Genomic DNA, 14,231 nt, shown 5'->3' with positions numbered 1-14,231 from the left:
TTTATTAGTTTCCACACTGTGCACATGGTTACGTCACTTCCATGTGACGCCCAGCATGCCCTGATCTCGATCGGGGTGTGTCAAAGTTTGTACCTACTAGTTTATTTATTTATTTATTACTATTATTATTATTATTATTATTAAAAGGATTCTCAATTTTTTAATCTTAAATGTACCCATTCATATAATTTTTCACTTTTTTTTAATCTTAAATGTACCCACTCTTAAATATACCAATTTGTTATATGTAAAATATACCATTTTTTTAATATATAATCCATTCAATTTTTTTAATCCATTTTTAAACTCATATGGGTACATTCTTTTTCATTGATTTGAGAATGTATCCATGTCAAGTTCAATCGAAGAAATTTACTAATGTTATTAAGCTTGATATCTTTTATTTATATGGTTTTGAAGAATGTACCGTACAATAACTTTTTTTGTTAATTTTGGTGAATGTACCCATATATATATATGTGTGTGTGTGTGTGTGTGTGTGTGTGTGTATACACACACAATATAATAGAGTATAATTTATATTTTATTATTTTTAATCCACAAATTATGGGTTTTATTTAAAATCTCATTAATATAAACAATTACAAATTACAAGTTTTAATTTTTAATTTAAAAAATATAGGAACTTACATTATTACATTAATGTTAGGGACTTCGATAAAAAACTAAAAACTAACAAGGTTTCAGTAAAAAAATATTGATAGCTAGAGACCGCATCCAAAGTGTCACTTATTTCATTGTCTTTAAACCTCACCATGTGAAACGAAAAGGTTGGAAATAAAGTCCTCCGTATATATGAAACTTGGAATGTTTTGATCAACAAGGATTGTACGAAGAAAAAAGAAGGTCGGACGAGTCATAAATCATTAAAACTTGTAATTGTGATGAAATAAATAGACTAATAAAAATTAATATATACGGTGATGATGATTAGAATAAGGAATTCTGGTAACTAATTCTCTTATTCTTGGAAGCATGCATATACATTCATTCTTCCAATTTGCAAAACAAAACAGACAATAAGAAAAGGTCTTATTCTATTGCATACTTGCATATGTATGCGAAACTAATAAAAATTGATAATTAAACAGGATTAATGAAATCTGATCTGATCAGATCAGTTAACTTGAACTCCAGAGTCGTATGTTTTTCCAACTTTCCAGTCTTCTGGTATGTTGTTCTGAGGAACAACCCAAGTCTCGTAGTCGTCATCACTCAATAACATTCTTATTTGCAACGCTCCACTTGGTGGTGAAGTTGTTGTCCAAATTGCTCCATAACTCCTGTCCCATACTTTGCATACAAAGTTTTTTGTCTACACCAATTTTTAAATACTACAAGTTAATATACATGTAATGATGTTGGTGATATAATTAATAAGAACGAATAAAAACTAGTAATTAAGCTGGGTTGATAATTATGAACAAGAGTTTTGTTAGCAATAACAGATAATTAATTACAAACAAATGATTTTATTTGGTCTATCCAGTATTCTAAAAATCGACCTAGGCATTTGAGTGGTGGCCGGCAAGATTAACTCATAATTGGGAGCAAAATAGGGACAGGGATTAGGCAGTCGCTGACACAGCCTAGGCGGGCAACTGAGTGGCCTAGGTGGTCCAAGAATTTCAGTTTTGTTCTGTTTTCAAGAATGCAGATCAGCTACGTTCTTGCCTTTCTGAGTTTCTGGTTCTCTATTTGGCGAAGAGGAAGAGACGAAGACCACTCTCATACTTTTTTAATTTAATTTTTTTTCTTAGTTTCTATCCAATCAAGTTTGGACAGCTATCATCAAGTTGCTTGCTTTTTGTAAAAAGCCATAGGCTGTCAAGCCCTAGCATATTGTTGATTTTTCTCATAAAAAATGATGGGGCGTTGATGCGAAAATTATACGCACACAAATTAAACCCTCTTTTTGACAATTGTAGTATAAGTATAAGTAGGGATCGTTCTAGACCGGGGATTAGGAGGGATTGTTAACCACTTGGATTTGACTCAAAAACGTAAAATAACAATATGAAACACTATACTAGACTCAAAGAATGCAAAACTAAACTTTAAAACACTAAAACAAACCAAAAGACTCAAACATCACCCAAAACACTCAAAACTGCCTTAAAATCACTTTCTGGGCAGTTTTGAGCACTTTGGTGAATTTGGACGAATTTATGTAACAAATTGAATCACAACACTTATAAACACAAACTAAATTGATTTCTAACTAATTTGACAAGAAAGTAAAGGGGGATTTAGGTTTTGACGAATTTAAACTAAAAAAACAGATTGTAAGTAAAAACAGATAGTAAAGATGAATATGATGAACGTATGGATGAATGCTAGCTAAGGGGTTCATCTCCACACATGTTACACTTGCATAATAAAATGATTTCCAATTGCATTTCAATAAACCATGAATTCTCAACACCCCAAGTTAACCGTGATGCACTAATTAACCTTCAAATCTTCCTAACGTTATTGAATTGGATGATGCATGCGACAATTCAAAACATTCCCCACAAGTCCTCAACATGAATGCATAGAAGAGGTACAAGCAAGAATCATTACGCTCTATGAAAATTATAAGTGTTGACGAGGCATTCGTTACTATGATTGCATGAAACTTATGCCAAGAATTCGTTTAACGCGATTGTTTATAAGCAACCTCCACTACTTGTGAATATAAGTTCGTAACTATTAGGTGAAACTCACTTATATTCTAGCGTCATATTCATGCGTGAAAATTAAGCGTGCACTCTCAATAAACATACATAAATAAGTTATCAATCAAACAGTTAAACAAATTGAATCCACAACTTATGAAACGCAATTAGAAGTAATCAAATCAAAATGCAAGCATAAACATATATTTCGAATCATCCCCTAGCTAAAGGGGGGTTTAGTTCCTTATACGTACAAAACAAAGAGAATCAAAGAAACACCTAAACATTCCAACAACTCAAACTTGAATTGTATGAACGTTTAGGCCCTCTTCTCTTCCATTCCTTATTCGTACAAGACAAAGAGTATTGAAATTAAACATTGAAATCAAAGAAACACCTAAACATTCCAACAACTCAAACTTGAATTGTATGAACGTTTAGGCCCTCTTATCTTCCTCTTTGTTGTAGCACAAGGTCTAAGGATAGTTTGATGGTGTGAATGGTTTGGGGAGTGGTGAAAATGGAAGGATGGTGTTTGGATTGTAAGGGAGAGGCACGGCAAGGGTGGTTTGATGGTCTACATTCTGAATATGGAAGAATGTATATGAATTGAGGTGTTTTGGTTGGTCTTTGTGACTGAAATGTGTATGGAAGAGTGTATGAATTGAGGTGGTTGTAATGGATGCTTATTTATAGGTGAAATGGGGGGAACATGACAGCTAGGAGGGAATGTGGCTGCATGTTTGAATGATTAAAGGATGCATGTGGGTTAGAAATGCATGTGCAATGAATATGTGGCTGCATGTGCAAGGGGACAATCTGGAAATGAAAAGGGAAATGCATGTGGCTGCAATAGCATGTGGAATGGCTGAATTGCATGATTATTGCACGACACAAAGGGATGTGTTGGTGTGTGAATGGAAATGCAATCTGAAATGGGAGAGCATGTGGGTGGAAATGCATGTGTTTGCATGTGAATTAAAGCTATATGTGGCTGCAATGATGAAATGGATGGGAGTGCATGTGGCTTGGGTGGAATGAAGGGGGAAGTACACGGCTTTGGGAGAGATTTAGTGTGTGAATGATGGCAGATTGTGTATGTGAATGATTAGGGTGAATGTGCATGTGCTTTGACAGCTAGGTTGAATAAATTAAAGGGAGTGCATGTGGCTGCAAGGTGTGAATGATTTATGAGTGCATGTGCAATGTTTTAAAGGATGGAATGCATGTGAATATGCTGGAAATCTGATGGGAACTCACGGCATTGATGGAAATGAATGATTAAATGTGCATGGCTGGAATGAATGTGTTTGCATGTGAATTAAAGCTAGGGTGAATGATGATAAATGCATGTGGATTAAGTTGGAAATGCATGTGGAGTGGCTGATTAGAATCTAGGGTGCATGTGCATGGCAATGTGTTAGAATGGATGTGTGTTATGCATGGCATGATTGGGATTAGGAAAGGTTTAAATGTCCTAAAACTAAAGGGAACAAGGTTCCAACACTTTGGTCTTTAATTAGGTCTTCAATTTCGTCCAACACTTTGGCTCCAAGCATAAGCTATCCATCCTTAGCCCAAAAGTGCTCCAAAAGTCTCCAAAATGCATCTTTTTGCTCCTTTAGCCCTTTGGACCTACAAACACACGAAAATAGCTTAAAGTACTAAAATAACTAAAGAAACATAACGTAAATGCACGAGAACAAGCCATTTAAGTCGCATGAATATGCTCCTATCAGGCGTCAGGATGAAAATGTCTTTACTATGGAGTAGAATTCTCTTCCATCTTTTTTCCCCTTCATTTTCCTTCCCTCTTATTTGAATGGTCACGGTTAAGCCACATTAACATCTTATATTAATTTTATATAGAAAGAGAAAGACAAAATAGAGAATGTGAGAGGAGAGGAGAAAAGAGGTTGAAAAAAAAGAGGGGAGAGAATCCTAGTCCATTAAGTATTGGTGTAGAGTCCCATCTTTATCCGTCCTAATGTGCCACTTTGCTTTCTATATCCACATATTTGACACCTTTAATTCTCTTTAAATTCAACAAAAATTAATTCTCTAAAAAAATATTTTGTAAATTATTATGGGCTTGTAATCATTTAAAGTTTTATCTTATACCATTAAATTCACCAAAATATTAAAGATATATAATAAATTTATCTAAATTAGCCTAGTTCGCCTAGACGCTAGACCCTAACTTACCGCCCGACTAACGCCTAACATGTTTTAGAACCTTACTTAATCAAATCTTTTTAAGTTTATTTCAAGAAAAAGCCAGTGCTTGCGAAGAGCAAAGCAAGCTGGTTTGATTCATATACATTAACTGACCCATACACACATATACATATACATACATACATATATATATATATAAATATATATTAATTGAGATACCTCACACAGCTGGACAGCTATGATATCTTTCTTCCCTTGCTGGTACCATATTACAAAAGCCAAATAATGAGGATAGTTGCTGTTCTCATCGATCTTGATTGTAATATTTTTGTTTGGATAGCTGCATGATACACTGCATGTTTGAAAAAGGAGAGATTATTGAATCAATTTCTAGTTATGAAAAAAGAAGCAGAAATAAAAAAAACTAGAAATAAATTTATCACAAAATCATGCAGGTTCCACAAAGTTGCTTTCAGGCTGCTAATTACCGTCTGTATTCGATATCAACGATACCAAGAGACAGCAGAGAAGCAGCTGCGTCAATAGTTTGAGCCATTCGGCCAAACGCTCGCTTACTAAAGATGAATTCTCTGTGATCACTCGAGCCTTGGTCAGTTATAACTTCAGTTACTCCTTTGTCTGAGCAATAGGCACTGTTGGTGCACCTCACCTAGGGAACCATCAAGCAAGCAAACTTAATTATGATCACAAACATTACACATGTACGTGCACAGACATACACACATATCTTAGAATCGTGCATGCTCACCTGGTAACAAGCACCGCATCCGAGGCCACTGCGATAGAGGTCAGAGGCAGCTGAGACATCCCCGCCATTGATTGTTGCTCCAAATGAACCAAATCCGCATGCACCAACTGCAGTTCGATACCAAAAAAAAAAAAAAAAAAAAAAAAAAAATGTATCGAGTAAGCATATGCCTGTAACATAAAAGATTTTGCTCATTCTTTTTGTTTGATTAAAAGTCTCTTACTGTCTATTCCTTGTGCTTCAGAATTTGGATAATAAGCTAATCGAGAATGAACGAAACGTTGCAGGCTCGCCCAGAGTTTGTAATAAAAGCAAAACAATGAGAAGGGAGAGTACTTGGGTCCCAAGAGAGAAAGCCATTAGCAAAATAATGAAAGGAGAGCTTGGTATTGATCAATATTATTGCAAAGTTGGTATTGCAATATTGCATGAAGCTAGAGCCAAATGGTTACTGGTATTTATAGTAAACTGCAAAAGTCCATCTTCAAATTTGGTAGACTTGACCAACTTTGACATTCTGCTCTGCTCAAGATTTTTTCTTTTTTTATTGAATTATGATCAGTGGAGTTCTGTTGTCGTTTGTCGGCTACTTTCCTAGACAGATTTATTTACTTGTTTCTCACCTTTCAAATGTGATTGTGATAATTTCTTTTCCCCATGTTAAATTCTTTGATATTAATTAATTAACAAAAAAGTCATTAGTTAAACTGTATTCAAGTGTGAATTATGCAACACTTACCAAATCCAAATGAGTGCTCTTTTCAATTTTCTCCATTAGGAGGTAATGCCATGTTATTTTCTTTGTTTACGTCTAGAAATGGTTGCTCTTTTGTTTTGTACAACAATCATACCATCACATGATACTACATATTTACTTAGTTTATAACAACACATATATAATTTATTTGTTAATATTACATTCTTAGGTCGATGAATATTAATCATAACTATATTATATGCTCACATTATAACACTTGAATTAGTAGTGGAATGTGAGTAGCAGTAAAACATTTCTCCATTGTGGATAAGCATTAATTTATAAGATGAAAAACATTTGTATCTATCACAACTTGTTGGGGGCAATTTTGATGCCCTACATGCTGTTATTTGAACACCATGATAATGGCTTTGCTAAACCCAGAGAGACTAGTCAGAATCAAATATTGAGGCCTTTGAATACACAATTAAGAGATTAGGTTGGAAACTCTGTTGCAAGTACAAGAGAAAGTTAGGTGCTTTTGCACTAGATAATTAAATTTTATACGTGTAATATGGTTGGCATCTCAATTTTCCTACCTAAAGCTAGTGTTTTTTTTTTTTTTTTTTTTTTTTTTTTTGAACAAACGGTATTATCTACTCTAAAGGATGGCAGAATGGGTTAAGCCTCATAATAAGCTAGCAATAACTGATAGGATTAAAAGCACACCACAAAGTAGCACACAAATGTCCTATTGAATTTCCTTATTGACACTAAAATTTGTCAATTGTAGCATATGAAAATAAGGGTCTTTCCCACAAAAGATTGTTTTATCTAATTACTTAAAATGTCACAAAAATTGGGCTGCTGTCCCTACTGACCAGCCATCGAAAATTAATTATTAGACCGACTTACACTTATCTAAAGTCTAGGAAATTTTATATAACACACTAGACACACAGAGCTACACTCACACAAATTTGTGGGATTTTTGGAGTTGATTTGCTATTTAAATTAAATCGAAAAAATAGGACAGAAACAGTTTTTAAGTAGTTCACAAATTAAGAAAAACGAGTTAGAAGAATTGCTATCCACCACCAAATAATCATGCAAACATGTTATGTTTCGTTCAAATTCCTTTTATTTCTGGATCAAGATGCTCAAGTTGGCTCAATGTTAGAACTCAACCTATTACTCTTTCTTATGTAGTATGTTAAGAGAATGGCGTTTTCAACTTAACTTAGTCCCTAACATGCAATCTAGAATGACGTGTTCATAGATTTAACAAGTAGAAATCATTAAGAACAAAAAGAGTTTGAGTCATCACAAGGCATCGTAAGTACTAGCATTATCTTACTTATCCTAGAAATTGGGTTCACTTGTTAATCGTAATTAACAAGTACTACTCTAGAACATATGTAGGTCCTCATTCGACAAGGGCAGGCACACACATATTCATAGCGTTAGAATTCTAGATATGCTTACTACGTATGCATCCATAGAAAAAACATAAAGAATTCATCAATGAGACAAGTAGCGAACCAATTTTCATCCATTCATAAAAGTAATTCAAACGAAATGTCATAACAAACTTACAATCATATTCGGGGCTTCAAAACAAACCCTAATTCCTAAGGATTTAGTTACATATAATCCTTAAATAAAACCAAAAGAAAGACATGAGTTTGAGAAGATAAAATTGAAACAAGAAAATGCCAAGATTTCCTCCTTCCTCTATTGCTTCCCTCTTCCTCGTCCAATTTCTTGCTGCCTTGCTTTCTTCCCTCCCATTTTCGTCAGCTACACCTTTCCAATTTTTTTTTCCTTTGCTACTGCAACCTACAACCATTTTGTTCTTGCTTGCTGCCCTAGTTTCTTCTCCATAACTCACCCCACTAACAGCCGTTTAGTGATGACAATAAGTGAGAGGAAATGGTAAAACATTTGTAACTCTTTAGGTAGCCTTTATGCCAATTACTCCCACTTAATCCTCATCTTTAATTTCATTTCCTCTGATATTTGAATAAGTGTAGCTGGCTTGTTCTTGGCTGCATCAGTTTTAACTGCTAGATTTATTGGGTTCATTGCTTTCATTGCAGTCTTGTCAGTTACAGACTGCTCAGCCTCTTGGAAACCTTTCAATGGGAACCCTTCAGTGTTAAAACGGCCATAACTTCTTCTAGAAAAATGATATTAACAATTACGAAATGTTCCAAAAAATAGACATCCATGACTTTCCAAGAATATAAGGCTCATTCTCTAATTCATTCTAAGTTGTCTGCAACTTGCTTCCAAACTCAGCTAATATGCGCAGGCAGTTTTGACGAATTTGTTAATTAAAATCTCACTTGTGCTATTTTTCTTTTCTTTGCTTGACAAATCCTACAAAACACAAAAACAAAGTAAATAGCTCAAAAATATACGGAACTAACTAAGAAAAGATAGGTGAATTTGATGTAAAATATATATATAAACATGAGCTTATCAAATACCCCTACTCTTAGCTTTTGCTAGTCCTCGAGCAAAACAAAGAAAACATGAAAAAGTAGCAACATGAAAAACATTAGTTCCTCACTATGTGACCCTCATAGAATTTCATTCAAGAAAAAAAAATCATCAAGAACCTTAGCTAGCACCAAACAAGCTAATCCAAGCTCATCTTCCTTATTCAAATGTTAGCAGTAACCTTTTAATCATCCTTGAAGTGGTAGTGTGTGTAATAGCCATGCTAATGCAATTTCAAGGTTTTTTTTTTTTTTTTTTTTATTAAACGCCACATGCAACCTAGTGACCTTCTCACGGGACATAATCACACATATGTTTACTTTAACGTGTTTCAGTCAAAGAATCAAATGTGAAAGATCTACCATAAGTTTGCATAAAGATCACATCTCTACAATCATAATTGCAAAACTTAAATGAAGACGACTTTTCTTGGATGTAATGAGGCTTAGGGAGAGGGTTATAGAAATAAAAGGATAGGTAAACACAAGTTCCAAGCTACATTGCAAGCAATTCTCTTGTTGAGATTTATAAGAACTCAAGCTCTTCAGCCACTCTACTAATACCTCCAACCACACCCTTAAACTGAAACTTAAAAAACACTTTTTATTTGCTTTGTATACAATTTTTCTTTTTCTTCTTCTTCTTTTTTTTTTTTTTTAACCTTTTTCAAGTTCATGCAATCAATGACAAATATTTCGAAAGATCGTTACACAAGTTCTAAAGATGTAAGTCATGTAAGTTCATCACACATGAAAGAATATGGGTGTGAAAAATGCACACACTTTCAATAAGCTCAAAAACTCACATAGGCTGTATATGGTCACTATATTCACATATGAAGCTTTAAGTCATGCTTTAGTTTCACATCAACAAGGCTATGTGCATTTGGTTTTTCAAAGATGATTAAACATGTACAAAACTAACAAGAGAATCAGGAATTTCATACAACACATGCTTACTAAGTTCTTGGTCACCGTGGTTCAAATTCACTCCAATTATATCATTGGGTCGGGAAACTAACAAAAATCTAATTCAAAACAATAAATAAAACAAGACAATATTTTTGGATTTTCAAATCTTCCGGATTTTTTTTATAAATGTTTTTGGTTTTTTTGGAGTTAAAAAAACTAATTAAGAGAACAAAAAGAAACAACACAGACACAAATCAAACCAGTTCTTAGTCGAAGGGATGAAAATTTTCAATTTGGTCATTTTTTCAATCCTTACCCCCAAACCTAAACTAGACATTGTCCCCAATGTCAAAAAACACAATAATTCATAAAATAAAAATAAAATAAAACAGTAAGAAACAAAATAAAGCATTCGGACTGAAAACTTCCCCAATTTGCAGTAAAATCAAATGATGACCCCCAAACTTCAATTTTGCAATCAACTTCAAGGGTGGACATAACCAAATGTTCATCCACATCATGCTATGCAAAAGACTCGTAATATGGGTTGAGTCTATGCCCATTCACTTTTAACACATTCTCGGTCTTCGCACTTTGAATTTCCACTTTGATTTCTCGAAGCTTTTGAAGTGTTCGTTCAAGTTCAAGATCGTAGGAAGCTAGGTCAATGCTCTTGGACCTTTGAGTATGCATATACTACAAAGAGTACCTGAAATAAAAACAAAAACAAAAACACTAACTACACAAGAAAATAAAACAATAGAAAAATAAGTAATTTGAAATAACAATCCCTGGCGACACCGAGCCAAAAATTTGATAGGATTAAAAGCACATCACAAAGTAGCACACAAATGTCCTATTGATTTTCCTTATTAACACTAAAAATTTTCAATTGTAGCATATGAAAATAAGGGTATTTCCCATAGAAGATTGTTTTATCTAATTACTTAAAATGTCACAAAACTGGGTTGTTGTCCCTACTGATCAGCCACCGAAAAATAATTATTATACTGACTTACACTTATCTAAAGTCTATGAAATTTTATTTGAACACACTAGACACACAGAGCTACACTCATACAAACTTTTGGGATTTTTGGAGTTGATTTGCAATTTAAATTAAATCAAAAAACTGGACAGAAACAAATTTTAAGTAGTTCACAAATTAAGAAAAACGAGTTAGAGGAATTGCTATCCACCACCAAATAATCATGCAAACATGTTATGTTTCATTCAAATTCCTTTTATTTATGGATGAAGATGCTCAAGTTGGCTCAATGTTAGAACTCAACCTATTACTATTTCTTATGTAGTATGTTAAGAGAATGACGTTTTCAACTTAACTTAATCCCTAGCATGCAATCTAGAATGGCGTTTTCATAGATTTAACAAGTAGAAATCATTAAGAACGAAAAAGAGTTTGAGTCATCACAAAGCATCATAAGTACTAGCGTTGTCTTACTTATCTTAGAAATTGGTTCACATGTTAATCGCAATTAACAAGTACTACTCTAGAACATATTTAGGTCCTCATTGGACAAGGGCAGACACACACATATTCACAATGTTAGAATCCTAGATATGCTTACTACGTATGCATCCATAGAAAACACATAAAGAATTCATCAATGAGACAAGTAGTGAACCAATTTTCATCCATTCATAAAAGTAATTCAAACGAAATGTCATAACAAACTTGCAATCATTTTCGGGGCTTCAAAACAACCCCTAACTCCTAAAGATTTAGTTACACATAATCCTTATATAAAACCAAAAGAAAGACATGAGTTTGAGAAGATAAAACCGAAAGAAGAGAATGCCAAGATTTCCTCCTTCCTCTATTGCTTCCCTCTTCCTCGTCCAACTTCTTGCTGCCTTGCTTTCTTGCCTCCCATTTTTGTCAGCTGCACCTTTCCATTCTTTTTTTTAATTTTTTAATTTTTTTTCCTTTGCCGTTGCAACCTGCAACTTTTTTGTTCTTGCTTGCTGCCCCAGTTTCTTCTCCATAACTCACCCCACTAACAACCACTTAGTGATGACAATAAGTGAGAGGAAATGGTAAAACAATTGTAACTCTTTAGGTAGCCTTTATGCCAATTACTCCCACTTAATCCTCATCTTTAATTCCATTTCTTCTGATATTTGAATAGGTGTCAGCTGGCTTGTTCTTGGCTACGTCAGTTTTGGTTGCTAGATTTATTGGTTTTATTGCTTCCATTGCAGTCTTGTCAGTTACAAACTGCTCAGCCTCTTGTGAACCTTTCAGTGTTAAAATGACCATAACTTCTTCTAGAAAAATGATATTAACAATCCGCGAAATGCTCCAGAAAATAGATATCCGTAGATTTCCAAGAATATAAGGCTCATTCTCTAATTCATTCTGAGTTGTCCGTAACATGCTTCCAAATTCAGCTGATCTGAACAGGCAATTTTGATGAATTTGTTACTTAAAATCCCACTTGTGCTATTTTTCTTTTCTTTGCTTGGCGAATCCTACAAAACACAAAAACAAAATAAATTGCTAAAAAATATAAGGAACTAACTAAGAAAAGACAAGTGAATTTGATGTAAAATATATATAAACATAAGCTTATCAATAACGTGGTTCAAATTCACATTTGGCGAGAATCAAAAATAAGACCTCTCACTTACAAATGAAGAAACACCATTAAACCATAATACTAAGTGGCTTCACCTGGAGCTAGTTATATGTATATATGAGCACATGGGCTTCATTCATATAATCATATATAGCCCAAACTAGAAAAGGTGTTTTTGCAAGTAGAACTTAAGGGTGTGTTTGTTGTAACGGACTATCTCGGACTGGACTAGCTTTAGGGACTAACCTGGACTGGCTTAGACTAGATTAAGCTGGACTAACTTAGTGAAGCGTTTGGTGCAGTGTCAGACTAAAAAGCTGGATAATAACAAATTCTAATATTGTATTATTTAATTCATATTTATTAATATTTTATATTATTTAATACATATTTAGTAATATTTTATTACTACTACTGTCTGGTTTTTCCGTTCTAGAAACCTCCCATCTCTATTCCCAATTCTTTTCCACTAATCCCCCCTTTTCTTCCTTATTTTGCTCCATCCCTCTCCCTCTGTTTCTTCCAAAATTTTATTCGTCCATCTCCCTTTTCATCTCCATCTTTTTCTTCGTATTTCTCTCCGTTCATCTTCCTCTTTTCTTCCTAATTTTTCTAAGACACAATTGGCGAATTAGAACCCAAATTAGAGTCTAAGTCATCTGGGTATTCACGGGTCTGCTTCTCCAGCGTCAATGGCGAAGGTCTGCGATCAGGGAGTCTGGACTAAGTGCAGTGTGTTTAGAGTGACTGCTGTGCATTTCAGACGCATAATGATTTTTGTAAAAATAAAAATAAAAATAAAAAAAATAAAAATTGGCTTTTTTGTTTAGAATTTTGGATTTTGATCTGGTTTTGAAAGTGGAAATATTGCATAATTTTTTACCTATTTTGCTTCGAATTTTGCAGGATCTGGATTTGGAAATGGTAGATGAAAGGGGCGAAGTAGGGCATAGTTTATATATGAGACCTAGGTTCCGAATCTTGCGAGGGACAAGTAGATAGGAGGGGTGAAGCGAGGAAGGACAAAGCAGGGAGGAGTTGGCTTAGTAGTCCGGCCGATTTTGGGGGGTCTTGCTAAGACCCTTCAGCGAAGTGCTTAGTCTCGTTTAGTCGGGACGAGTCTCATTAAAGCTTGTCCTAGTTTGTATCAAACACAGGACTAGACTACCACTTAGTCCAATCCAGTTTGCAAAGCATTGTCCGAACTCAAGGTCCCATCAGGATATTCTTCAAATTTCAGAAACCTTGTGTCAATGGAGGTGCTAAAACTGTTTAATCTTAAATCTCATGATTGTCATATACTTATGCAGCAACTACTTCCTGTGGCACTTCGTGCAGTATTGCCAAAGCATGTAAGATATGTTATCACTAGATTTTGTCTATTCTTTAGCCACTTATGCAGCAAAACAGTGGATGTTTTAAGGTTAGATGAAATACAAAGTGAGTTGGTGATTACTGCGTGCTTGCTTGAAAAGATTTTTCCAACTTCCTTTTTTGATATAATGGTCCATCTCACAGTGCACTTGGTTAGGGAAGTTCGCTTATGTGGACTAGTTTATTTTCGTTGGATGTACCCTTTTGAAAGGTACATGACAATATTAAAGGGTTATGTGAGAAATACATATCATCCAGAGGGTTGTATGGTTGAATGTTATATTGCAGAAGAAGCTATAGAGGTTTGTAGCGAGTATTTATCAGGGGTAGACCCAATTGGAATTCCATTGAAGATTCGTTCACATCATAAAGATGTTGGCTATCCATTATCGGTTGGAAAATTTTTGAAGGCGGATAAAAAGCATTGGCAGCAAGCACATCACTATGTTTTGGATAACACACCTGAAGTGGAACCTTATATCAAGTTTAACCACTCATACTCATTTATGTAGTTTA

General features: G+C 34.3%; 1 protein-coding gene across 1 annotated transcript; it reads right to left on the bottom strand.

Annotated features, from left to right (window-relative positions):
• Positions 1-1,088: 1,088 nt before the first annotated feature.
• Positions 1,089-5,988, bottom strand: LOC103933283 (expansin-like B1). Its single transcript, XM_009342953.2, is given in 6 exon segments — positions 1,089-1,336; positions 5,079-5,211; positions 5,348-5,529; positions 5,629-5,735; positions 5,852-5,907; positions 5,909-5,988. Coding segments are annotated over 6 exon segments (756 nt in total). The 3' UTR covers positions 1,089-1,138.
• Between the last annotated feature and the right edge of the window lie 8,243 nt (positions 5,989-14,231).

The sequence above is a fragment of a genome, unplaced genomic scaffold, assembly GCF_019419815.1.
Source record: "Pyrus x bretschneideri cultivar Hongxiangsu unplaced genomic scaffold, Pyrus_bretschneideri_v1 Contig54, whole genome shotgun sequence".
NCBI lineage: Eukaryota > Viridiplantae > Streptophyta > Magnoliopsida > Rosales > Rosaceae > Pyrus > Pyrus x bretschneideri.
Note: the sequence above shows the minus strand (reverse complement) of the source record. Positions and strands in the feature narration are given on the sequence as shown.